The following is a 27,518-nucleotide window of genomic DNA, read 5'->3' on the forward strand; positions in this document are numbered from 1 at the left end:
CTGAACAAAAGATGGCAGCCTGCAGTGTGCAACAGCAACTTGTATTGGTCCTACAAAGCCCATGAACAACGATATAGATTCTTCAGCACCGTCCCCAGCTCCCAGTCTATTCACTTACTATTTATCAGAGCTGGTGACAATTTTTCAGTAACAGCAAATTCCAAGAGAAATTGAATTTTGATTAAACAGTTTTTTCATGGAAAATGTCTCCATCCCTCACAGATGTTGATTTTATTTTTATTTTTTTACCAGAAAACTGAAAACACTGCAGCCAATTATTTTTCCAGTTTCCAGATGAAAGTTTTTAAATTCTGCCTGCCAAAAAACATGACATTTTCATTTTCCAGGTTTTTGTGTCTTTGATAAAAAGTCAAAATTTTCTGCCAACCCCTCCTCAGCAAATATATTTTCAAACATCTCTTTTCTTTATAAATATGTATATGCACGAGTATGTCGTTCATACAGCACTTTTGTATCCGGGCCACTTGGCCGTGCTGCTTTGACAACAGAAACCTAATAGATTCATCCTCATTTCATTCAACTAGTTTGGATTCTTTGTAAGGGTTACAGCTCTCCTCGCAATGTTTATCAAAGCCTCCTTGACCTCTCTGTTTCTCAGGCTGTAGATGAGCGGATTGGCCAGGGGAGTCAGGACTGTATAGCAGACAGAGAACACTTTGTTCAGGGCTCTCAGGGTGCTGGATTTTGGTAGCATGTAGACAATCATGATGGTCCCATAGAAAAGTGCCACCACAATGAGGTGAGAGGAGCAGGTGGAAAAGGCCTTTTGCCTCCCTCTGGTGGAAGGAATTCGAAGGATGGTCACAATGATACACACGTAGGATGTCAGGGTTAATAGAAAAGGGGAAACTGCATCTAGGAAGGTAAATATATGAATAATCAGTGTGATCTGGCTTGTGTCACTGCAGGAGAGTTGAATCAATAGGGTGAAATCACAAAAGAAATGGTCAATTTCATTAGGACCACAGAAAATTAACTGTGGCATAAGACACATGAATAATGTACAAGCTAGAAATCCACTTATCCAAGACCCAGCTGCTAGCTGGAGGCACAGCCTGCCATTCATAAGGGCTCCATAGTGCAGTGGTTTGCATATGGCTAAATACCGATCATAAGACATCACTGTCAGGAGATAACACTCTGTAGTTACCAGAGAACCAAATAAAACCAATTGTGTGATGCAGCCCTCCACAGAAATGGTTCTGTCCCCAGTCAGGAGACTGGCCAGCACCCTGGGCAGGATGGTGGAGGTGTAGCAGGTTTCCAAGCAGGACAAGTTCCCCAGGAAGAAGTACATGGGGCTGTGAAGGTGCTGATCAGCCATAACTAGCATCATGATAAGGATGTTCCCAGCCATGGTTGCAATGTAGATAACTAGGAACAGCAGGAAGAGAAGGGTTTGCAGCTCGGGGAGATCCCCAAATCCCTGGAGGATGAATTCCGTGACTGACGTTTGATTTTCCCCTTCTCCTTTCTCCATGAGCTGCATCCTGTAACAGTGAAAAAGTAACGAGCATCAAAAGATTTGGCTGTACCAGGAAACTGGGTCAATTTCCATCATTTGATCCCCTAAGAGTTCCCACTGCAAACAGAGAGTTGGGTTTATATTCTCTCACACTAGAGAAACTGTTTCAGGAGCTGGAGAGTCCACCACTTCCCTTGGTGGTTTGTTCCGATGGATAATCCCCGCACTGGCAACAGACTGTGCCTTATTTCCCATTGACATGTGTCTGGGTCTAGCACCCAGCCCTTGCTCTAACTGTGCCTGTCCCTGGGCGATGAAAGAGCCCTTTGGTAACCAGTGGTTTCTCCCCACAAAGGTGCTGAGACCTCTACTCAAGTCACTTCTCCTTGACAGACCGAACAGGCCCAGCTCTTTAAGTCTGATATTTCCTCCAGCCCGCAGATCAGTTTTGTGGCTCTATTCTGCACCCTCACCAATCTCTCCAAATCCATTTTACACTGTGCCCCCAGCCCTGCACACTGTATTCCAGCATTGGTGTCACCAGGGATTTCTGCAGAGGTGAAACCCCCTCCCTGGTCTTGTTCTCTACTCCCCTCTTTATACAGCCAAGGACAATATCAACCCGTGTCCCACTACAATACACGGGGAGCTGATGCTGGGTCTCTGGCCCTCTGTAGCCCCTACCCATGCTGTGATGGGGGCCAGGGTCACACAAACAAGCTGCCCCCCAGAAAGGGCAGGAGGGAGGTGGAGCCATGGCAGTGCCTGCGATGAGGGAGTGACGCTGACCCACAACACAAATGGGAAAGTGACTCTGCCCCCAGCCATGACCAGGCCACAAATCAAACCACCCTCAGGGCAGATGCACACACAGACTCTTCTCGTTCATAGCGCAGTAGTGACTGGTCCAGAGACACAGAAACTGCTGATAATGAATGACCAGCTATTACTGTTAACTATGAATTACTGGCTGTCAATCACTGTTTGTTTGTGTTGTGGCAGTGCCAGGGGATCGGGTCCTTATGGCGCTGGGTGCTGTGTAACCACCCAACAATTAATAACAATTCCCACCTGCTAGTTGGCCTGAGGGCGCTGGGTGGAACTGCAGGTAGAGTCTGTGCCTTATCCCAGCTGCCACAGGGACCCCCTAACTCAGCCCTTCCCAACACTCTCACTGCAGTGGTATCAGGGCCTGGGGTGGGAGATACTGGGGGAGAATGGAAAGTCTGCCTGTGCCCTGTACTCATCCGCCCCCGTTACTGCAGTGTCTGAGCTCCTCATAATCTCTAATGTTTTGATCTTCACGCCACTCCTGTGACTTAACAATGGGAGCTTGAGTGCTTCTGAAAATCCCACTATGTGCCTAAAAACCTTTCAAAATATGATCCAAAGTGACTTAGCCAAGGTCGCCCAGCAAGGCTGAGGCTGAGCAGAGAAGAGTCCCCAGGTCTCCTGTCACAGGCTGGGTCCCTAACTGCCATGTAACCTGCGCTCTGGAGAAAATGAAGGAAGAGCAGTCAGTGCTCAGGCAAAGGCTGTGACACAGAAATAAGGAGCGCTGCTTCTTGATCTGTAAGGATTCCAGTCTCTATTTCATGCATACCCCCCTTTCCTGTGGGGAGATCAGTAACACTCATAAAATGCTGAGAGCCTCTCTGCTCCCACGTGGAAAGCCATGGAAGAGACGCTCAGCAAGAGACACGAAATATCTCAGCACTGGACTGGGAAGGTGCATCGCAATCAGCCTCCCAGAAAAGGCTGGAGAGGCAGCTGAAAAGCAACTGAGAACCTGAAGGTCCCTGAGCAAACAATGAGGTGTCCACACGAGTGAGGGAATAGCCAGCCAGAGGGCAAGAAGGTGTGGGGAGGACAGACAGAGGGATGTGTAAAGGCTGAGATGAGAGCTGGGTCTCCTTTCTGATCCATCAATGTCTCTAGCTGCAAATCGCAAAGGCCCGACACTGAAGTCCTTCCTCCAGTAGAGCTCCCAGCATGTGAGGACACTGCCTGAGGGGGTGTCTCAGACCAATGGCTGCGTAGGCGTAAGGACCTGAAGATCTGCCCCAAGGCTAGTGACACTCACCTTCAATCCTCAGCATGCAGCAGCATGCTGTCCATGGGCAGGCACTGGGGCTGGTGTCAGTCAGCCTTCGTGTCTCAGTTCGTGGGCAGACTCCTGCCTGTGGCTGCTGGGACAGGCGCCTCTCGCTGCCTAGAGTGATTGCTGGCATCGCACACACTCTTAGTGCCTCCTGCTCTTGGCTCTTGCCGGGTTTATCAGAGAAAGCAGCTGCCCTCTGGGCCTCACTACTGCTGTTGGGATCTCCCTTGTGACTGCTGCCTGCGATGTTCTGGGTTCCCTGCAGAGGGGAGTTGTTGCTTTGTTACATGTTTTAACAATGTAACATCATAAGAAAGGCCATATGGGGTCAGACCAAAGCTCCATCTAGCTCAGTGTCCTGTCTTCCAACAGTGGCCAATGCCAGGTGCTTCAGAGGGAATGAACAGAACAGGGCGACTGTCGAGTGATCTGTCCACTGCAATCCAATCCCAGCTCCTGGCAGTCAGAAGTTCAGGGACACCTAGAGCCTGGGGTTGTGTCTCTGACCCTCTTGGCTAATAGCCATTGATGGACTTGTCCTCCATGAACTTATCTTGTCCTTATTTCAACCCTGTTATTCTTTTGGGCTTCACAACATCCCCTGGCAATGAGTTCCACAGGTTGATAGTGCGATGTTTGTCTGCCTGGCGTCAGACTCCGGCAGGTCTCTGCAGCGTTACCCCAAGCAGGTAAAGTTCATGCGACCTGAAACTTACAGGGGCTGCTCCTTGCTGGTTGCCCAGAGTGGGGAGAATCACCACTTGCTCCATGGTTTTGTGGCTTCCTCTGCTCCAGCGCACAGGCCAGGTGAGCCACAGAGGGTCCGATGCCGCAGTCTAGCCACAGTTTGGCAGCTTCACACCATCCCCAGCATGGGCCCTGCTTGGCACCATCTGGCTGGTCCAGAATGGACTGAACAGGGCCCTGTCCCCTCTGAAACTGGGGCCAGGAAGTCAGATGAGCAATTGTTCTGGTGACAATATTCTGAGCATTTCTGCTTGCTGTGCAGTTACTGGGCCCAGCCAGGCACCCCCGGTGTCCTTCTGAAGTCACCCCCATCACTTAAAAAAAAAGAATAATGAAGGAGATATCCTATCTCCTAGAACTGAAAGGGATCTTGAAGGTCATTCAGTCCAGCCCCCTGCCTGCACTAGCAGGACCAAGTACTGATTTTTGCCCCAGATCCCTACAGTGGCTCCTTCAAGGATTGAACTCATAACCTAGGGTGTAGCAGGCCAATGCTCAAACCACTGAGGTATCCCTCCACCCTACAGTGGCACTTGCTTTGGCTGGAGGGAGCTGGCTAGAGTATTAAATAAATATTAATTAAAATCAATTAAAAGAATATAAAACATCATTTAAGAGCATAAAATTAAAAAACATAATGATATTTTTAAATTTTTAAAAACCTCAGCAATTGAACCCAAACATGCTGGCTGAGAGACAATGGGACATGTGCTGCTCTCCTCACACTTCAGGGGTGTCTGAGCACCCCATGCCCTGCCCCAAAAGGACAAGTCTAGACAGCAGTCTCACCCAGGCCCTGCGGCCACTGCAGCCCTCATTATCAATGAACTGTGAGAGCCTCCAGGTTAAGGGAAATAGACACCCAAATCTCTTTAAAATCCCAGTCCTATTGAAAGTTAATCTCCCATACAGCCTTATTGTCTACACATGAGTCTGTCCAGACACGCTGGATTGGTTGGGCTGTGTTGAAATTTGACCGGCTGATAGCATTTTAACCTGGAATAACGAACGTGATGAGAGTGTCAATCCAAGTGACGATGGGGTAACTGCAGAATGATACGGGGGGGCTGGGCAGCTGAACTCAGAGTCTGGCCCCAATGTCTTCTACAGCAGAGCAGCTCAGATCATTGCCAGTGGAAGCGTTTTCCATCTGACTTCATAGCACCAATTTCAGGGGGTCTGAAGTTCTGCTTTGAGCTTTCAGTTCAGGCCATTCTGAGCCAGCCAGAGGGGGCCAATAAGCCCCATACCCAGAACAGGGTGGAGCTGCCTCAGGGTGTCTGGATAAAAGTAAACTCCATCACTGTTACCACCAAGCAGCCTCCAGTTCCAGATCACAAGCAGCTCACTATTAAGCTGTGTGGACCGGACATTAAGCAGGGAGCAGCTGTCATCAGAGATGGGGTGGGAGGATGTTCAAAAGATGTGGACGCTCTCTCATACATCAGCAGCTGCTGCCGTGTTCCGGGCGACTCAGTGACATCCGTGGGGACGTTATGACATCCAGCTTCTGGCATAGCTCCAGATCTATAGAGCCGCGCTTACACCAACTCTCCTGTAGGACCATGAAACCTGGGCTCCGAGGGCAGGCTGAGGAGTGGCAGAGTGATGGGTTTTGATTCTCGTTGTCTCCGTCAGCTGCTCCATAGGACGTGGCAGGACAAAATCAGCAATGAGAATGTTTGTAGCCAAACCCAGCAACTGCCTCCATCGGCACCATTTCGGTTTTGGTAGCTTTCTTGGTACAGACATATTGTTAGGATGGACGACCAATAAATGCTGAAGGGGGTTTACCAAGCAATGCCACTGTATGGTCGGCCGTCACGTGGGCACCGAAAGCTTTGGTGGCATGATAAGCACTCCAGTTATAGACAGACTGAACCTCCACCCAGATGTCAGGGCCTAGCTAGGGATGGACCCGGGCGGCCAGAGCACATCAGGGCCTAGCTAGAGATGGATCTGAGTGGTCAAAGCACGTCAGAGCCTAGCTAGGTATGGATCTGGGCGACCAGAGCACGTCAGGGCCTAGTTACAGATGGATCTGGGTGGTTAGAGCAAGTCAGGGCCTAGCTAGGGATGGATCCGGGTGACCAGAGCACATCAAGGCCTAGCTAGAGATGGATCTGGGTGGTCAGAGCACGTCAGAGCCTAGCTAGGGATGGACCCGGGCGGCCAGAGCACATCAGGACCTAGCTAGAGATGGATCTGGGTGGTCAGAGCATGTCAGGGCCTAGCTAGGGATTGACCTGGGCATCCAAATAACACAGGGCCTAGCTAGGGATGGATCCAAGTGACCAGAGAACATCAGGGCCTAGCTAGAGATGAAGATGGGTGCTGCTCAATGTGCATGGAATCTACATCTCCCCTATGGGATCGTTGCCTTGATGCTTAAGTTGGTGGCTGGCTCACAGTATTTCTAGTTGCACCAAGGCTCGGTTACCTTTGGGAATTGCCTTCCTTCTCAGTGCCCAGTTGTCTCGCCTGTGAAATGGGGATGAGGACACTTGCCACCCTTTGCCACGTGCTTTGAGATCCACAGCTGGAAAGTGGTATATAGGAGTTCAATCTGATCATTAAAGGGACTGAAGTTAATTTCCCATTCGCTTGGGCCCACAACGCACATATGGCACATGGGAACACAGGAGCTTTCCTTGGGGATTAGGATGCCAACTGCCCCCACTTTGCTATAACACTGTCTTAACATCAGCTCCCCTCTGCAGGGAACCTAGAGCATCGCCGGCAGCAGTCCCAAGGGAGATCCCAACAGCAGTAGTGAGGCCCAGGGGGCAGCTGCTTTTGCTGATAAACCCGGCAAAAGCCAAGAGCAGGAGGCACTAACTGTCTGTGCGATGCCAGCAATCACCCTGGGCAGCGAGAGGCGCCTGTCCCAGCAGCCACAGGCAGGGGTCTGCCCAGGAACTGAGACACGAAGGCTGACTGACACCAGCCCCAGTGCCTGCCCATAGAGAGCACACTGCTGCATGCTGAGGATTGAAGGTGAGTGTCACTAGCCGTGGGACAGATCTTCAGGTTCTTACGCCTTTGTCTGAGACACCTCCTCAGGCAGTGTCCTCACACACTGAGAGTTCTGCCGGAGGAAGGACTTCAGAGTCGGTTCTTTGCGGTTTGCAGCTAGAGACACTGATGGATCAGAAAGGAGACCCAGCTCTCATCTCAGCCCCTACACATCCCTCTGTCTGTGCTCCCTCCACCCTCTTGCCCTCTGGCTAGCTGTCCCCTCTGTCTTGCCCTCTGTCTCCCTGGCAGCTCGTTGTTTCCTCAGGGACCTTGCCCTTCAGGTTCTCAGCTGCCTCTCCATCCTTTCCTGGGGGGCAGATTCTGATGCACCTTCCCAGCCCAGTGCTAAGATGTTTCATGTCTCCTGCTGATCGTCCCCTCCATGGCTTTCCATGGGAGCGGAGAGGGTATCAGCACTTTGTGGGTGTTACTGACCTCCCTCCAGGAAAGGGGTGTACGTTAGAAATGCACGGAATGGAGACAAGAATCCTTACAGATCAGGAAGCAGTGCTCCCTATTTCTGTGTCACAGCCTTTGCCCGAGCACTAACTGCTCTACTTTCATTTTCTCCAGACCATGGGGCTGATGGCAGTTAGGGCTCCAGCCTGTGACAGGAGACCTGGGGTCTCTTCTCTGCTCAGCCTCAGCTTTGCTGGGCGACCTTGGGTAAGTCACTTTGGATCATATTTTGAAAGGCATTTAGGCACATAATGGGATTTTCAGAAGCACCCAAGCTCCTAATGTGGTGTCACAGGAATTGTGTGAAAATCAACATATTAGAGATTGCAAGAAACTTGGACACTGCTGTAACAGGTGCGGGTGAGTACCGGGCACAGGCAGACTTTCCATTTGTACCCCAGTATCTCCCACCCCAGGCCCTGGTTACCGCTGCAGTGAGAGAGCAGCTGGTAGGGCGAATTAGGGGGTCCCTGTGGCATTTGGGATATGGCACAGACTCTGCCTCCAGTTCCACCCAGAGCCCTCGGGCCGACTAACCTATGGGAATTGTTACTAATTGTTGCGTATTTACACAGCGCCCAGCGCAGTAAGGACCCAATCCCCTGGCACTGCCACAACACAACAATCAGCGATTGACGGCCAGTAATTCATAGTTAACAGTAATAACTGGTCATTCATTATCAGCAGTTTCAGTGTGTCTGGACCAGTCACTACTGCGCTATGAACGAGAAGAGTCTGTGTGTGCATCTGCCCCGAAGGTGGTTTGATTTATGCCCTGGTCACAGCTAGAGGCAGAGTCACTTTTCCGTCTGTTCTGTGGGTCAGCATCACTCCCCCATCGCAGGCACTGCCATGGCATCATCTCCATCCTGCCCTTCCCGGAGCAGCTCGTGTGTGTGACCCTGGCCCTCATCACAGCATGGGTAGGGGCTACAGAGGGCGAGAAACCCAACATCAGCTCCCCGTGCGGTGGGGTGGGACACGGGCTGATGCCATCCTTGGCTGTGTAAAGAGGATAGCAGAGAACAGGACAAGGGAAGGGGTTTCACCTCTGCACAGATCCCTGGTGGAATACCGTGTGCAGGGCTGGGGGCACAGTGTAAAATGGACATTCAAAGATTTTGGAGGGTGCAGAAAAAAGCCACACAAGTGATGTGAGGGCTGGAGGAATACTCTCCAGTGAGACACTTAAAGAGCTGAGTCTGTTCAGCGTATGAAGTAGAAGTGACTTGATTACAGCATCATGGTGCCTTCATGGGGAGAAAACCCTAGTTACCAAAGGGCTCTTTCATCGCCCAAGGACAGGCCTAGCCAGAGCCAAGTGCTGGAAGCTAAAGGCAGGCACGTTTCAATGGGAAATAAGGAGTAGGCTTTGTTTATTTTTCTACGTGAGGGTGTCGTAAATAGAAAGGGAAGGGTAATAGCCCTTATGTATGCAGTAACATAAATCCCTCCTGGCCAGAGGTACAGAATTCCCTTGCCTGTAAGAGGTTAATCAGTTGAATTAACCTAATTAGCACCTGACCAGAAGGGCCAATGGGAAAAGAAGACACAAGGAGATACAGAACAAGGACCAATGGTCTCAAGTTGCAGTGGGGGAAGTCTAGGCTGGATATTAGGACACACTATTTCACTAGGAGAGTGGTGAAGCACTGGAATGGGTTACCTAGGGAAGTGGTGGAATTTCCTTCCTTAGAGGTTTTTAAGGTCAGGCTTGACAATGCCCTGGCTGGAATGATTTAGTTGGGGATTGGTCCTGCTTTCAGCAGTGGGTTGGTCTAGATGACCCCCTGAGGTCCCTTCCAACTCTGATATTCTATGATTCTATACCAGGGGTAGGCAACCTATGGCACGCATGCTGAAGGTGGAACACAAGCTGATTTTCAGTGGCACTCACACTGCCCGGGTCCTGGCCACTGGTCCTAGGGGCTCTGCATTTTAATTTAATTTTAAATGAAGCTTCTTAAACATTTTAAAAACCTTATTTATTTTACATACAACAATAGTTTAGGAGGACTTGTGGCACCTTAGAGACTAACAACAGACTGACACGGCTACTACTCTGAAACAATAGTTTAGTTATACATTATAGTCTTAAAGAAAGAGAATGAATAAATGAAGACTCAGTACACCACTTCTGAAAGGTTGTCAACCGCTGTTCTATACTTTCAAATCTGGGTGGGGGGAGGTTTTGTTTGTGCTCTTTCTGTTTGTTCCCTCTCAGAGAGAGAGAGACCAGGGCACGAGAAAACATCTCCTAAAAACATACCTAAAATGAGCATCTAAGATTACAAAAATTGTAAGTAAAGCAAGGAAATGCTTTAGATTATCTTTTGCTTTAGCTTGTGAATTTTCCCTATGCTAAGAGGTAATTTTATTCCTGTTTTGGAGAAGCAAAGTCAGAGTGGAATCCTGTGTGTTTTAAATCTTTTTATATATCCTGCTAAAGTTATCCTCCATCCTGATTTTGCAGGTGTGATTCTTTTACTTTTTTTTCAATAAAATTCTTCTTTTAAGAACCTGATCAATTTTCAGTTTCCTAAAAAACAGGGATTTGGTTTGTGCTCCCATTGTAACCAATTGGTTGGTATATTATTCTAAAGCCTCCCCAGGAAAGGGGGTGAAGGGGCTTGAGGGGATATTTTGGAGGGATATTTTGGGCTCCAAGTGACACCTCCCTGAATGTCTATTTAAATCACTTGGTGGTGGTAACAATCCCGTCCATGGACAAGGAAAGGAATTTCTGCCTTGGGGAAGTTTTTAACCTAAATTGATGGAATATAAGCTTAGGGGGAATTTCATGTGGGTTCCCACATCTGTAACCCAGATTTCAGAGTGGGGAGGGAACTCTGACAGAGGGTGATTATCCATTGGAAAAAACTATCAGGGGAAGAGGTGGATTTTCGTCTCCTGCTATCTCCAGATCAGGACTGGCTGCCTTTCTGGAAGGTCTGTCTCAGTCAAACACAAGTTATTGAGATCAGCGCAGGGTAAGTGAGGAAATTCTGTGGCTTTTATTACATAGGGGCTCAGCCTGGAAGATCCAATGGTCCCTTTTGCTCTTCAATCTAAAAATCTGTGAATGAAAAACATTGCGGTGTGGGGCAGAAGAGTGGTAAATTAACTGGGTGGCAGCTCCTTGGGGTGGAAGTGAAGCAGTTTCTCTGGTGTGAGAGAATATAAACCCAGCTCTCCTTTTGCAGTGGGATCTCTTAGGGGATCAAATGATGGAAATCAACCCCATTTCATGGTACAGCCAAATCTTTCAATGCTCATTATACTTTCACTATCACAGGATGCAGCTCATGGAGAAAGGAGAAGGGGAAAATCAAACAACCATCACAGAATTCATCCTCCTGGGGTTCGGGGATCTCCCTGAACTGCAGACCCTTCTCTTCCTGGGTTTTCTAGTGATCTACATCGCAACCATGGCTGGGAACATCGTCATCATTGTGCTAGTTGTGACTCATCGGCACCTTCACAACCCCATGTACTTCTTCCTGGGGAACTTGTCCTGTCTGGAGACCTGCTACAGCTCCACCATCCTGCCCAGGGTGCTGGCCAGTCTCCTGACTGGGGACAGAACCATTTCTGTGGAGGGCTGCATCACACAATTTCATTTCTTTGGTTCTCTGGTAACAACAGAGTGCTCTTTCCTGGCAGCCATGTCTTATGATCGGTATTTAGCCATATGCAAACCACTGCACTATGGAACCTGTATGAACGGCAGGCTGTGCATTCAGCTAGCAGCTGGGTCTTGGATAAGTGGATTTCTAATTTGTACAATAGTCACATGCGTTATGTCACAACTAATTTTCTGCGGCCCCAATGAAATTGACCATTTCTTTTGTGATTTTACCCCACTGATTCAACTCTCCTGCAGTGACACAAGCCAGATCACACTGATTATTTATATATTTACCTTCCTAGATGCAGTTTCCCCTTTTCTACTAACCCTGACATCCTACATTTGTATCATTGCAACCATCCTGCGAATCCCGTCCACCAGCGGGAGGCAAAAGGCCTTTTCCACCTGCTCCTCTCACCTCATTGTGGTGGCACTTTTCTATGGGACCATCATGATTGTCTACATGCTACCGAAATCCAGCACCATGAGAGCTCTGAACAAAGTGTTCTCTGTCTGCTACACTGTCCTGACTCCCCTGGCTAATCCGCTCATCTACAGCCTGAGAAATACGGAGGTCAAGAAGGCCCTGAGAAATGCTGTGAGGAGAATTGTGACCCTTACAAAGAATTCAGACTAGTTAAATTAAATGAAGATCAGTCAGTCTGGGTCTTACTGTGAAAGAAGGAGGGTCTAAGTGAGCCCGGATACAGCAATGCGGTATACAAGAGAGGTTTGTGCACACACACACACACCCCTTTCTTTCTCTCTTTCTCTCTCACACACAAACAAACACAAACACAAACATAAGAGAGAGAGACAGATGGTTGGAATTTTGGCAGGGGGGGACAGAAGATTTTGACTTTTCATCAAAACAACTGAAACCTCAAAAATGGAAATGTTTTGCTTTTTGGCAACTGACATTTGAAAACCTTCAGATGGAAACTGTCAAAAAAAATGCCACACACTGTTGTTGTAATTGTGTTTATCGTCAGATGTTACAGAGACAAGACAGGTGAGGTAATATCTTTTAATGGACCATCTTCTACTGGTGAAAGACACAAGCTTTCAAGCTTACTCAGAAGAGCTCTTCTTCAGGTCTGGGGAACATACTCAGAGTGTCACAGCTAGATACAAGATGGAACAGATTGTTTAGATTAACTAGTTAGAACATATTGAAAGGGATGATATCAAGTGATCACTTTGAATAAAGTGTTCACATCAGGTGATGGCATGTTTTTGTCTTTTATCGTTTTTCAGTGAGTTCATTTGAGAGCACAGTGATTGTCTAGTTTCACCCACATAATTGTTATTGGAACATTTAGTGCACCACATGTTATGATAGGCTTCCGTAGGATCCATAGATCTTGACAGGTGTGTTCTGGTGGGTGTTGATCATTGTAGCACTGGAGACATGGCTTCTGCTTTTGCAGCTGTTGCTCTGGCCGGGTCTGGCATCACTTTGAGTCGGTGGGTTCCGGTCTGTGGAGAGCTGGCTCTGATGATGAAGTTGGAGAAGTGAAGGGATTGCTTGAAAGCCAGCAGTGGGGATTCAGGAAAGATTTCTTTCAGGTTGTGATCCCCACTGAGTGTAGACTGCAATTTTTTAAATGGCACATGTCACAAAATGATCACTCTACATCTGACCTCTCAGTCCTCAGCCTGAAAGGAAACGGTAGTGGGGTGGTCACCCCACTCATGCCCTGAAGGGCTTAAAACAGACCTGGAATAGGGCTGGAGTGGGGGAAAAGCTAGGCTGACTAGAGGAAGCAACCTCAGGTGGGGCCACACTTCAATCAGGCCACGGATGGCCCTATAACAGGGCTGAGGGCCAGAGACTGACAACACAGTATCTCTCTTCTTTCTGAGAGTGGAGGGCCTGGCTGCCTGGGAGCTGAGCAGGGTACCTAAGGTGGAGCAGTGCTGGGGAAGGGCAGAGGGAGCTGGGGAGCTCCAGCCTAGCAAAGCCCCAGGATGCAAGCCTTGCTAAAGGCCAGGAAAGGTACTGGGGCTACAGAAGTGTAGCCTGGGAATAGGCAACGGCAGTTGGTCCAACCTCCCCAGCTGATGATGAGTGATTTACAGACTGAAGTCTGCCCTAGTGAGCGGGGGCTAGATGATGACTGGCAGTAGGCACTGAGGCAAGATGGGGATAGAGGGGTGGGGGGTTCCCGTGAGTGGGAAGACACAAATTGTAGGGTATTGCTGGGGCAGAACCCCAGGGTAAAGGGCACCGGGGTCCAGGAGGGACACGGGGCCAGCGGCAGGTGAGACACTAGCCTGCAGAGGGCACTCCAGGCTGGAAAGAGCTAATTCCTGAGACAACCAGAAGGAGGCACCGCAGCAGTGAGTCGGCATCCCACCACAAGTGGTGGAGAATGCCGGGCATAGCTGGTCCATCCCTTACACAAGGGGCAGGGCAAGGTCTGTGGAACTATTGCCCAAATCTGAGCATTGAGGAATGGAAGGTGGAGATAATGATGGTGGACTTTTATTGGAAGGCCTGGATGACACAGCTTGCCAAGCAGCAGAGGGGGTTGTTCCTGCTGCTGCTGGAGCGGTCACCCGGACCATATGGGAGACCAGGTACCAAGGGCAGGAGGCCAGGGCCTGGATCTAAGAACTGTTTCACCTGTGGGCAACCAGGACACTACAAGAAGGAGTGTCCCTACTGGGATGGAGCAAGGAGGCCCCACTCAGAAAACGCACCCCCTGTGAGGGTAACGGGGGGCCACTAAGTTGTTGAGCCTGTAAAGAGCCCAGGCATATAAGGAGGCAGTGCCCTCAGGAGACTTGGGGGCCCCAACTAGCCCTGAAGTAAGGGCTAAGCCACAAACAGACTGTGGGAGGGCCATGGCAAAAGGAAGGCACAGGAAGTTTGCCCAGTGAGCAGGGGCTAGATGATGACTGGCAGAAGCCACTGAGGCAAGATGGGGATAGAACGGTGGGGGTTCCCTTGGGTGGGGGTTTTACCCTGGATGAGGAGATCCAAATTGTGGGGTACTTCTGGGGTGGAACCCTAGGGTAAAGGGCACCTGGATCCGGGAGGGACACGGGGCCAGTGGCAGGTGAGACACCAGCCTGCACAGGGCACTCTGGACTGGAAAAAGCTAATTCCTGAGACACCCAGCAGGTGGCACCACAGCAGTGAGTTGTCGCCCCACCACAGAAACTTGCACAACCCTGTCCAAAGATGAACCTGGGAATGTAAATTCATAACTCTGCTACACACTAAAAGGCATGGACTGAACAGAGACACTAGCTTTATGGCTTATTATCACAAACTCTAGCTAACAAATAACCCCAAAAAACACAATGTAAGTGTAATATACTAAATAGATTGGATATGAATAGCAGATTCTCACCCTTAGGCCCTGTCTACACTGGAAAGTTTCTGCGCAGTTGTCATAAACAGATGGTTAAGGGTTAATGTCTCTTTTACTTGTAAAGGATTAAGAAGCTCAGTGAACCTGGCTGACACCTGACCAGAGAACCAATGGAGGGACAAGATACTTTCAAATCTTGGTGGAGGGAAGTCTTTGTTTGTGCTGGGGTTTTTTTTGTTCTCTCTTGGGGATAAGAGGGACCAGACGTGCAACCAGATCTTTCTCTAATCTTTCTGAAACAGTCTCTCATGTTTAAAATAGTAAGTATTAGCTAGAAAAGGCAAATTAGGCTTATGTTTGGTTTTTTAACTTGTGAATGTGTATTTTGCTGGAAGGATATTTTACCTCTGTTTGCTGTAACTTGTATCCTAGGCTAGGGGGGAGGGAGTCCCTCTAGTCTATATAAGCTGAAGACCCTGTAAACATTTTCCATCTTGATTTTACAGAGATAATTTTTACTTTTTTCTTTCTTTAATTAAAAGCTTTCTCTTTTAAGAACCTGATTGATTTTTTCCCCTTGTTTAAGACCCAAGGGGATTGGGTCTGAACTCACCAGGGATTAGTAGGGGAAAGGAGGGCGGGGGAAGGTTAATTCCTCTCTGTTTTAGGTTCCAAGAAGTTTGGGTCACAGTAATCTCTCAGGGTAACCCAGGGAGGGGGAAAGTCTGGGAGGGGGAAAGGAGGGAGAATGGTTTATTTCTCCTTGTTTTAAGACCCAAGGGGTTTGGGTCTTGGGTTTCCAAGGGAAGGTTTTGGGGGACAGGGAGTGTACCAGACACTGGAATTTCTGGTTGGTGGCAGCGCTATCAGATCTAAGCTAGCAATTAAGCTTAGAAGAGTACATGCAGGTCCCCACTTGTAGGCGCTAAAGTTCACAGTGGGAAAAATACCTTGACATGGTGTGCAGCGGTGTGATGTAAAAGCAAAAGCCAGTAGGATTTTTTTTCTCTCCTTTCTAAATGCTTGGATACAGCCTAAGAGGAGTGAGTTTAAAAGCAAAAGCCAGTGAGTTTTTTTTTCTCTCCTTTCTGGCTGTTCGGATAGCAGCCTGAGAGCAGAGGTGTTAAGTTTTTTAAGAAAGGTCTTTGTTAAAAAGGAGGTGCAAGCTGTGAGTCAGCAGAAACCAGCAAAAGGCATTTGCAAGTGAATTGTTTTTTTTACTTTCTAACTCTTTGGGCATAGATAGTTAGAAAGTCTGTGTTAACCAAGCAGCCCTGAGGAAGCAGCCTGAGCTGCAGCATTCCAGTCAATAAGCTGCATAGGTAGTGTGGCCAGCACAAGGAAAAAAAACAGCACAAACAAAGACTTCCCTTCACCAAGATTTGAAAGTATCTTGTCCCCCCATTGGTCCTCTGGTCAGATGTCAGCCAGGTTCACTGATCTTCTTAACCCTTTACAGGTAAAAGAGACATAAACCCTTAACCACCTGTTTTTGACAGCAGTAAAGCAGCTTTCTGCACTGTAACTCCCTAGGTGTACACACTGCCAAGCCACTTAGTGCACAGAAACTGTGCAGTTGTAGCACTTTAAAAAAAAACACCCCGACAAGAGGCGTAGAGCTTTCTCTGCTGGGGCTATGGTGCTGTGGTGCCAGTGTAGACATTGTGGCAATTACAGCACTATGATTGGCCTCCGGGAGGTGTTCCATGAAGCCTGTTCTCACCTCTCTGGTCAACGGTTTGAACTCTACTGCCCTGCCCTCCGGTGACCAGCCATCAGCCCCAACCCATAAATTCCTTTGGAAATTTGAAAGTCTCCTTCCTGTTTGCTCGGTGATGTGTGCAGTGATCTCAGTGCATCTTTCCATGTGGCCACAACGGCTCCACGCACCAGGCAATCCCCCGCTTGGAGCAATGCTGAGCTACCGGACCCCATCAGCATTTGGGGAGAGGAGGCTGTGCAGTCACAGCAGGCTCCAGCTGTAGGAATTATGATACCTATGGACAGATTTCAGGATGCATCATAGAAAAGGGCCATGACCGGGACACATTGCAGTGCAGGGTCAATGTGAAGGAGCTGTGGAATGCCTACTACAAGGCAAGGGCAGCAAACCACCGCTCTGGTGCTGCGCCCACGAGCTGCTGGTTCTACAAAGAGCTGGACGTGATACTCAGTGGCAACCCCACCTCCACTGTGAAGGCCCCTGTGGATCCTTCATTGGCTCGTGTGCCGGTCAAGAGTGGACCCAGCCAGAAGGAGGAAATCTTGGACGAGAATGTGGAGGAGGAGGGGCAGGGGGACCCAGAGGCAGAGGATGACTCGGAGGCCAGAGATGCATGCAGCCAGGAGTTCTTTTCTGCCCAAGAGGAGGCTAGCCAGTCAGAGCTTGGCAAAGCACAAACAGGAGAGGAGGCCCCTGGTAAGTGGATCTGATTTGGGGAATCGCTGAAGTGAGTTGTTGGGGTAGGAGGGCAGGCAGGTTGCAGAAAGCAGGCTTGTCTCCCACCGCAAGCCTAGTCTGAGCGGCGGAACAGGCTGTTGATTGACTCCCTCACATCACAGGATTCTCCTTCAGAGATCTCCAGGAAACTCATGGAGATACTGGGCAATCTGCTGCTGCAGGTTCATCAGCAGAGTTCATTTGTTTCTTGCCCCATTAACGGTAACTTTCCCACACCACTGTGCCATCACGGGGATGACCATTGCTGCACACCAGTGAGCCACATAGGGGCCAGGGAGGAAGCCACAGGCTTGGAGAAGACCCTCCCTTGATTCCCTGCTCACCCTCAGCAGTGAGAGATCTTCCATAATGATCACCTCCTGTGGAAAGTGTGGGGACAAGAATGATTATTAGGCCCACCCCACAATGCTGGATCGCCAAGAGCCACACGCCCAGTGTAGAGCAGGGTCCAGGAAGAGTGATTTACCCTGCCCCTGCGACTCACCTTTTTGGGGGTCTTGTGCCTCATGTTTGCTTGCCTAGGGTCAACCAGTTAGTGACAGGTGTGTGAGTACTGGCTGTGTTTTAAAGCACTGAATCAGTGTCTGTGTGTTGCAAACAATACTGCTTCTGTAAAATTATGCATTTAACCTTCACAGAGAGGACCTTGGGAGCACAGCCTCCTTCTTTGTTATCAGCTGTGGAATGGCTGGGCAGAATTAGAAATCAGCCGAGAAGAGCTAAGGAGAACTTTCTGTGTGGGGTTATGAAGCCAAGAAACAGGAACTGGGGAAGTGGTGGGACAGCGAGAAGAAGGACCAAAAGGAGAATGCGGTGTGCCAGAATGAAGCCATGGAGTGGCTCTTATATGTTATGGAGTACCAAGTGGACACGCTCCAGACAATAATAGCTCTTCAAACCAAGCAGCTCTATGCCTACCCTCCTTTGCAGCTGCTGTCGCAAAACTCTTTCCCATGCACCCCACAGACAAAGCCAAAAAACTCTTATCAGCCTTCTGGCTTCAGTCCTCCCCCTCAAAGTCCAGCACTGTGGACTCCCACTACCCACTGCACTCAACACCCATCCCTCTGCAGTTTGGTCCTGCTGAAGTATAGTACCCACTGCATTGTACTCCAAAAGAGAATGTTGGATGTGATCCTTGGACATACACAAATCTTTAGCCATCCTCCTGGGACCTTCCCTCCCCACGTCCCCCTGATGTATTTTTTCGTTTGACTCTCTCCTCTGGTGGTTGTTTTTTAATAAAAGAACTATGTTGGTTTGAAAGCAAGCTTTATTCTATTAATTGAAAGCAAAAAGAGCCCTGCAAAGCAACATACATTTATGTTAAACCCCCTTCTTGCATCATGTGCACCAAGCACCTCCTGGCATTACAAGCACTGCACTCCTGAGCATAGCAACAAATATTAGTAGCTTTCAGCTTTAAATTGCTGCCCCAAGGTATCCCTGACCCTTATGGCCCCACATTATGGCCTTATAATAGCCCTGGTCTCTGGCTCTTCAATTCAGCCTCTAGGCGCTGAGCCTCTGTGGTCCAGCCCTGAGTGAAGCTTTCATCCTTCCTTTCCAAATATTATGAAGCATACAGCATGCGGCTATAAGCATAAGAATGTGGTCATTGGCCAGGTCCAGCTTCCCACAGAGGCAATGCCAGCAGGCTTTTAAACGGCCAAAACTCAACAGTCATTCTGCACTTGCTCAGCCTGTTGTTGAACTGCTCCTTGCTGCTGTCAAGTTGCCCCATGTATGGTTTCATAAGCCATGGCAGTAAGGGGTAGGCAGGGTCTCCCAGGATCACAATGAGCATTTCGACCTCCCCTACGGTGGTCTTCCAGTCAAGGAAGAAAGTCCAAGCTTGCAGCTTCCTGAACAGGCCAGTGTTCCGAAGGATGCGTACGTCATGTACTTTTCTGGACCAGCCTACATTAATGTCTGTGAATTGCCCACAGTGATCCACAAGCACCTGGAGAACCATTAAGAAATACCCCTTGCAATTAATGTACTTGGTGGCTAGGTGGTCTGGTGTCAAAATTGGAATATGTGTGCCACCGTCCCACCAGTTAGGGAAGCCCATTTGTGCAAAGCCATCCACAATTTCATGCACGGTGCCTGGAGTCACAGTCTTTTGGAGCAGGATGCGATTAATGGCCTTGCACACTTCCATCAACACGAATCCCATGGTCGACTTTCCCACTCCAAACTGATTAGCAACCAATCGGTAGCAGTTTGGAGTAGCCAGCTTCCACAGTGCAATTGCCACCTGCTTCTCCAATGACAGGGCAGCTCTCATTCTCGTGTCCTTGTGCAGGGTGAGCTCATCACACAGTCCCATGAATGTGGCTTTCCTCATGTCATAAACAGATAGCTAAGGTTAATGTCTCTTTCACCTGAAGCACCTGACCAGAGGACCAATCAGGAAACCGGATTTTTTCAACTTTGGGTGGAGGGAATTGAGTGTCTGAGTCTTTTGTCTGCCTGCCTGCTTTCTCTGAGCTTTGGAGAAGTAGTTTCTACTTTCTAGTCTTCTGTTTCTAAGTGTAAGGACAAAGAGATCAGCTAGTAAGTTATATGGTTTCTTTTCTTTGATATTTGCATGAATATAAGTGCTGGAGTGCTTTGATTTGTATTCTTTTTGAATAAGGCTGTTTATTCAATATTCTTTTAAGCAATCGACCCTGTATTGTATCATCTTAATACAGAGAGACCATTTGTATATATTTTTCTTTCTTTTTATATAAAGCTTTCTTTTAAGACCTGTTGGAGTTTTTCTTTACTTCAGGGAAATTGAGTCTGTACTCACCAGGGAATTGGTGGGAGGAAGAAATCCGGGGAGATCTGTGTGTTGGATTTGCTAGCCTGATTTTGCATTCCCTCTGGGTGAAGAGGAAAGTACTTTTTGTTTCCAGGACTGGGAACAGAGAGGGGGGGTCACTCTGTGTAGTTTCACAGAGCTTGTGTCTGTGTATCTCTCCAGGAGCACCTGGAGGGGGGAAGGGAAAAGGATTATTTCCCTTTGTTGTGAGACTCAAGGGATTTGGGTCTTGGGGTCCCCAGGGAAGGTTTTTCAGGGGGACCAGAGTGCCCCAAAACACTCTACTTTTTTGGGTGGTGGCAGCAAGTACCAGGTCCAAGCTGGTAACTAAGCTTGGAGGTTTTCATGCTAACCCCCATATTTTGGACGCTAAGGTCCAAATCTGGGAGATGGAAGATGCTTTAAGTGTAATGAACTGGGACATATCAAGGCCAACTGTCCCAAGAACACCATGCGAGTGCAATTCATTACACCACCATCACACCAAAGATCCCCAGGCCCGGATGCCTCTCAAATACCCTTGGAGCGAAGGGAAAATTTGAGAATGGGCGGAAAGAAGGTTACTGCGTGGAGAGACACGGGGGCACAAGTGTCAGCTATCCACCAATCCTTCGTTGACCCCAAATTCATCAACCCAAAGGCCAAAGTTACAATTTACCCCTTCATGTCACAAGCTGTAGACTTGCCTACAGCTCAACTGCCTGTCCAGTACAAAGGCTGGTCAGGAATGTGGACTTTTGCAGTCTATGACAATTATCCTATCCCCATGCTACTGGGGGAAGACTTGGCCAACCAGGTGAGGCAGGCCAAGAGAGTGGAAATGGTTACACGTAGCCAAACCAGGCAAGCTTCCAGACCCATTCCTGTTCCTGAACCGTCCACAGACGCCCCGTCTGGGTTACCAGAGGCCCAGACAGAGGTAGTGGATCCAGATTCCATGCCAACCACTCAAACAGCCACAGCACCTCCAGTCCCAGGCCCGTAAAAAGTTCTGAAGCCACTGCCCATCATCCCACATCTGCACAAGGATGTGATCCCACCACTTACTGCTTGTTTCCGAAGCCTAAAAGTGGTGTGCCACGGTGGTCAGCACCTCCGTGAATGCCACAAGCAATCGCATGTCGTAGCTACTGTGTGTGGCAAGATCAATATCTTGCACCTTGTCATAAACATATAGCTACAGGTAGCATGAAATCCCTCCTTTACCTGTAAAGGGTTAAGAAGCTCAGATAACCTAGTTGACATCTGACCAAAAGGACCAATAAGGGGAGAAGATGCTTTCAGATCTGTGCGGGAAGGCTGGTTTTTTTGGTCTCTTTGTGTGTTCTCTCCAGGTCAGTGAGGAAACAGGGCAGGGAAAATACATCTCCCTAAGCCATATCTGAACTAAGCATCCAATATTGCAGAAATAGTAAGTAATAGCAAGGAAATGCGTTAGATTATCTTTTGTTTTAGCTTGTGAATTTTCCTTGTGCTAAGAGGGAGGCTTATCCCTGTTTTTAGTAACTTTAAAGTTTTGCTTAGAGGGGAAATCCTCTGTGTTTTGAATCTGATTACCCTGTAAATTACCTTCCATCCTGATTTTACAGAAGTACTTCTTTTGCTTTTTCTTCATAATAAAGTTCTGTTTTTTAAGAATCCGTTTTTAGTGTCCTAAAAACCCAAAGTTCTGGTCTGTGCTCACCTTGGTTACTCTCAAACCTCCCCAGGAACGGGGGTGAAGGGGCTTTGGGGGATATTTTGGGGAAACAGGAACTCCATGTGGTTCTTTTCCTGAATTTTTGTCTAACTCACTTGGTGGTGGCAGCAGTACTCATCCAAAGACAAGGAAGGACTTGTGCCTTGAGGAAGTTTTTAACCTAAGCTGGTAGAAATAAGCTTAGGGGGTCTTTCATGCGGGTCCCCACATTTCTACCCCAGAGTTCAGAGTGGGGAGGGAATCTGACACACCTTTTGCCTTTGTAGTTTAAGGAATAACTCCACTGCCACTCGTGGTGTGTTGGTCAGCGCGAACAGCGTACTGACCATACTGGTCAACAATTCGGGATCCATCCCTGCAGCCTGAAGAGGCAAGGTGCACGGTACACAAACTGTTGAAAGATGGCACCAAATGCAGACGGAGGCACAGGGATTTCTGGGATGCAAAGCAATGCATCACGGGGCTTTAGGACTGGACCCAGGATGCCCCAGGACCCCCTCCGCCTTCCCACAAGTCTTAGTGGCAGAAGAGAAAGAGGTGCTCTGTGGGATAGCTGCCCAGAGTGCACCACTCCAAATACCGCTGCAACTGCCACAAGTGTGAATGCTCTATTGTGCTGGCAGCTGACCGTGTGAACACACAACAGTGGTTTCCCTTCAGCGCTTTCTGAGCAGCGCTGTAATTGTCGGTGCTGTAACTTTGCCAGTGTAGACGTGCCCTAAGAGATGATACAAGCAGGCAGCAGAGTCTTAAGGGGCAAGCTGCATTTGCTTACAGCTTGGAATTCCCAGGTGTTCCAGTCACAGGCTAAAAATCCCTTTAGCCTGAGTCAAGCACTTCCCCCAGTTCAGTCTTTGTCCCTCAGGTGTTTCCAGGTGTGGTGTTGTAGGGAGAGTGAGGTACCATCATGATGTCATATCCCCCTTTCGTATCTTCTTCTTCTTCCTCTTCCTACTTGCTGGAAAGCTCTTTTGCTGTGACCTGGGTGAAATGGTTCCCGTTGTATAGTGCTAGTTCAATAAACCCACTTCTTTAAACCTCCTACACCTCCACCACCACCATCCTCAAACCACTTCCAACCCCCAAACCTCCATCTGTCTTCACCCCAGCCCCACCCCTCACTGCCCCACAACCCATACTCCCCCCTGGGCCCTTCTGCAGCCCCCAATACGCAGGTCCATCTACCCTACACATCAGCCCAAATGCCCCCAACTCCTGACTGCAACAATTCCCCCCTCCGTTCTTCAGCTGCTCCTGTCCCTGGGGCCCACCTTCACTGTGTGCTGGGCTGAGGAACTTTCCCCTCCCTAGTCCTCCCCTTGCTTTTCCCCTTGAGGTGGTCGGGCAGCTCAGCCCCCATTCACTCAGAGGAGCCACCAGAGCAAATTTGTGAGTGATGAGAGCCAATGCGCTGGAGCAGGGAGCTGGGCCCAGCCCCAGAGGACACTGATGTGGGGTGAGCAGGGGGAAGGCCCCATTTCCCCTCGCTGGGGCATCATCTCTGTACCAGGCCAGGGTAGAGACAGCGAAAGCAGGGCCTGGCAGTTCTATTGAGCTCCCCCAAAGAAGATCTTCACCACCCCCCAGGACACTGACTCTAAGGGAGCAATCCCGGCTGGCTTGTTCTGGCCTCTGCTGAGCAGGAGATCAGACTAAAATGACCAGAATCGACTTTTTTCACCTTAAAAGCTATGAACCTCCCAGCTCCCCTCCCCTCAGGAAGAATGGGTTAACAGGGAAGCATGACTCTTGCAAGGTGGAGAGAAGGGGGGCAGGGGTGAGTCCAGGGACCCCTCTCTCTCTCCTGACTCCTGCTCAGCTGAGTAGAAAAGAGCACAGTGAAAACCACAGTGATCTCCTGGGGCACAGACCATTCCTCTCCCCTCTCTGGAAACAGCCCAGGACTGAGCAGTGCACCTACACGCTAGTAATAAACCATAAACCTTGAACATTGGCAGGGAGTCTATAGTGCGATAGAGATGGGGCTTGTTAAGGACTCCACATACAGAGCTGAACAAAGGATGGCAGCCTGCAGTGTGCAACAGCAACTCATATTGGTCATACAAAGCCCATGAACAATACAGATTCTTGAGCGCCAGCCCCCCACTCCCAGTCTGTTCACTTACTATTTATCAGAGCTGGTGACAACTTTTCAGTAACAGCAAATTCCAAGAGAAATTGAATTTTGATTAAACAGTTTTTTCATGGAAAATGTCTCCATCCCTCACAGATGTTGATTTTATTTTTTGCCAGAAAACTGAAAACACTGCAGCCAATTATTTTTCCAGTTTCCAGATGAAAGTTTTTAAATTCCGCCCACCAAAAAACAAGACGTTTTCATTTTCCCCATTATCTGCCAGCCCCTCCCCCTGAAATATATTTTCAGCTACCTCTATTCTTTATAAATATGTATATGCACAAGTATGTCATTCATACAGCACTTTTGTATCAGGGCCACTTGGCCGTGCTGCTTTGACAACAGAAACCTAATGGATTGAGACTTATTTCATTCAACTAGTTTGGATTCTTTGTAAGGGTTACAGCTCTCCTCGCAATGTTTATCAAAGCCTCCTTGACCTCTCTGTTTCTCAGGCTGTAGATGAGCGGATTGGCCAGGGGAGTCAGGACTGTGTAGCAGACAGAGAACACTTTGTTCAGGGCTTTCAGGGTGCCGGATTTCGGTAGCATGTAGACAATCATGATGGTCCCATAGAAAAGTGCCACCACAATGAGGTGAGAGGAGCAGGTGGAAAAGGCCTTTTGCCTCCCGGTGGTGGACGGGATTTGCAGGATGGTCACAATGATACACATGTAGGATGTCAGGGTTAATAGAAAAGGAGAAACTATATCTAGAAAGGAAAATATATAAATAATTGGTGTGATCTGGCTGATGTCGCTGCAGGAGAGTTGAATCAGTGGCATAAAATCACAAAAGAAATGGTCCATTTCATTAGGGCCGCAGAAAATTAACTGTGGCATAAGACACATGAATAATGTACAAGCTAGAAATCCACTTATCCAAGACCCAGTTGCTAGCTGGAGGCACAGCCTGCCATTCATAAGGGCTCCATAGTGCAGCGGTTTGCATATGGCTAAATACCGATCATAAGACATCACTGTCAGGAGATAACACTCTGTAGTTACCAGAGAACCAAATAAAACCAGTTGTGTGATGCAGCCCTCCACAGAAATGGTTCTGTCTCCAGTCAGGAGACTGGCCAGCATCCTGGGGAGGATGATGGAAGTGTAGCAGGTCTCCAAGCAGGACAAGTTCCCCAGGAAGAAGTACATGGGACTGTAAAGATGCTGATCAGCCACAACTAGCGCCACGATGAGGATGTTCCCAGCCACGGTTGCAATGTAGATAACTAGGAACAGCAGGAAGAGAAGGAGCTGCAGCTCAGGGAGATCCCCAAATCCCAGGAGGATGAATTCCGTGACAGACGTTTGATTTTCCCCTTCTTCTTTCTCCATGAGCTGCATCCTGTGACAGTGAAAAAGTAACGCACATCGAAAGATTTGGCTGTACCAGGAAATTGGATCAATTTCCGTCATTTGATCCCCTAAGAGTTTCCACTGCAAATGGAGAGTTGGGATTATATCAGGGGTAGGAAACCTATGGCACGAGTGCCAAAGGTGACACACGAGCTGATTTTCAGCGGCACTCACACTGCCTGGGTCCTGTGATGTGCGTCTGGGTCTAGCACCCAGCCCTTGGCTCTAACTGTGCCTGTCCCTGGGCGATGAAAGAGCCCTTTGGTAACCAGTTGTTTCTCCCCACGAAGGTGCTGAGACCTCTACTCAAGTCAATTCTCCTTGACAGGGCCAGCTCCAGGCCACAGCGCGCCAAGCGCGTACTTGGGGCGGCACGCTGCGGGGGGCGCTCTGCCGGTTGCTGGGAGGGCGGCAGGCGGCTCCAGTGGACCTCCCGCAGACAAGCCTGCTGCAGCTTGATCGGAGCCGCGGGACCAGCTGACAGTCCGCAGAAATGCCTGTGGGAGGTCCACCGGAGCGGCAGGACCGGCGAGAGGCAGATCGCCCCCTGCGGCATGCCGCCGTGCTTGGGGTGACGAAATTGCTAGAGCCGGCCCTGCTCCTTGATACACCAAACAGCCCCAGCTCTTTAAGTCTCCCACTGCATGGTATTTCCTTCAGCCCTCACATCATTTGTGTGACTTTTTTCTGCACCCTCCAAAATCTTTCAATGTACATTTTACACTGTGCCCCCAGCCCTACACATGGCATTCCAGCGTCGGTGGCACCAGTGCTCTCTAAAGGGGTGAAAATTCCTTTCTGCTTCTCTTCTCTGCTCCCCTGTTTATACAGCCAAGGATGGCGTCAGCCCGCTGCCCTCAGCACTGCACTGGGAGCTGATGTTCGGTTACTTGCCTTCTGTAGCCCCTACCCGTGCTGCGATGGGGGCCAGGATCACACACACAAGCTGCCCCCTGGGAAGGGCAGGAGGGATGTGGGGCTATGGCAGTGCCTGTGATGAAGGAGTGACACTGACCCACAGCACAGACTGGAAAGTGACTCTGCCCCTGGCTGTAACCAGGACATAAATCAAACCACCCTCGGGGCAGATGCACACACAGACTCCTCACGTTCATAGTGCAGTAGTGACTGGTCCAGACACACAGAAACTGCTGATAATGACTTACCAGCTATTACTATTAACTATGAATTACTGCCATGCAGAGGACACCTGATCCTGGTCTGGGTCTTTTATTGACCCCTAAGGCGTGGTCTCAGGGCTTGCGTTCAAGATATCTCTGGTCACAAGGCCCAGGGCCTTCACAGAGTACTCGGGGCATCTTCCTGAGACCCTCACTCACACCGGTCTGTCGACCTGAACTTTCCTTCTGACACACCAAACCAGAAGTCTTCCTTTATAACCTACCTAGTCACTTCTAGTGACTCTTCCCGGGGAACCAGAACCCAAAGGCATCAGGCATGGCTGGCAGCAAAGTTCGAATAGAGCATCTGACTCACCCAAATCCCGAGCCTACAGACAGTCCTCCACCAGAAACCCACTATAGGGATTTCAAAAGGTCTCTTATCTTTTCGAGAGGCCCGGGATCTGGTGGGGAATGGTCCACGGTCCTTGGGGTCTCAGGGGTCTTCATCTAATCCGATTCAAGGCACCAAATGATGTGGAAAAATCAATCCACATGTTGTGTTTTTAATCAGATCAGCCTGAGGCCTTTTTATTGATTACAAGCGTGCAGGGGAGAACTGTTAAGGAAAAGAGCCTCCTCGAAGCTGGTTATAGACAGCCTTATAAAGCTTAAAACCACAATCTTAATATGCAAGTTACATACATCATTTTCTTAGTAACTGGTTACAAAACATTGCAAGGCTAAAGCTGATTGGAGCAAGAGTAAATTTCTTCCACATTAGGCTTTTCCTGTTATTGCTTATCTGTTCTATGCATGTTGACAGTAAGGGATATGACAAAATTTTTATTCAGTCGAGGACTGTTAGGTACTTTCCACTGCCTCCTCTGTGCCCCCGCCCCCTGTTGCTCATCTAGCCGGCCCTGGCCACTTGACATGAGGCCTGGGCCTACGTGGCCTTGGATAACACTGGATTTTCCCTTACGCTGTCAACCACTGATCATTGTATTGTAGCAGTGCCAGGGGATCAGGTCCTTACTGCACTGGGTGCTGTGTAACCACCCAACTATTAGTAACAATTCCCACCTGCTAGTCAACCCGAGGGTCCTGGGTGGAACTGGAGACAGAGTCTGTGCCATATCCCAGCTGCCACAGGGACCCCTAACTC

The 27,518-nt window shown here is 49.1% G+C and overlaps 3 protein-coding genes across 3 annotated transcripts; 1 reads left to right on the plus strand and 2 right to left on the minus strand.

Annotated features, from left to right (window-relative positions):
- Positions 1 to 541: 541 nt before the first annotated feature.
- On the minus strand, positions 542 to 26,901 carry LOC127030969 (olfactory receptor 11A1-like). Its single transcript, XM_050917648.1, has 2 exons — positions 26,727 to 26,901; positions 542 to 1,511 (listed from the first exon to the last, which is right to left on the minus strand). Exon 2 carries the CDS (start codon positions 1,508 to 1,510, stop codon positions 542 to 544), a length of 969 nt encoding a protein of 322 aa, XP_050773605.1. The 5' UTR covers position 1,511; positions 26,727 to 26,901.
- Positions 11,108 to 12,076, plus strand: LOC127030970 (olfactory receptor 1020-like). Its single transcript, XM_050917650.1, has one exon. It carries the CDS (start codon positions 11,108 to 11,110, stop codon positions 12,074 to 12,076), a length of 969 nt encoding a protein of 322 aa, XP_050773607.1.
- On the minus strand, positions 24,249 to 25,217 carry LOC127030971 (olfactory receptor 11A1-like). The gene has a single exon (XM_050917651.1). The coding sequence runs from the start codon at positions 25,215 to 25,217 to the stop codon at positions 24,249 to 24,251; it is 969 nt and encodes a 322-aa protein (XP_050773608.1).
- Positions 26,902 to 27,518: the final 617 nt, after the last annotated feature.

This window comes from Gopherus flavomarginatus, chromosome 11, assembly GCF_025201925.1.
Source record: "Gopherus flavomarginatus isolate rGopFla2 chromosome 11, rGopFla2.mat.asm, whole genome shotgun sequence".
In the NCBI taxonomy this organism is placed as follows: Eukaryota; Metazoa; Chordata; order Testudines; family Testudinidae; genus Gopherus; species Gopherus flavomarginatus.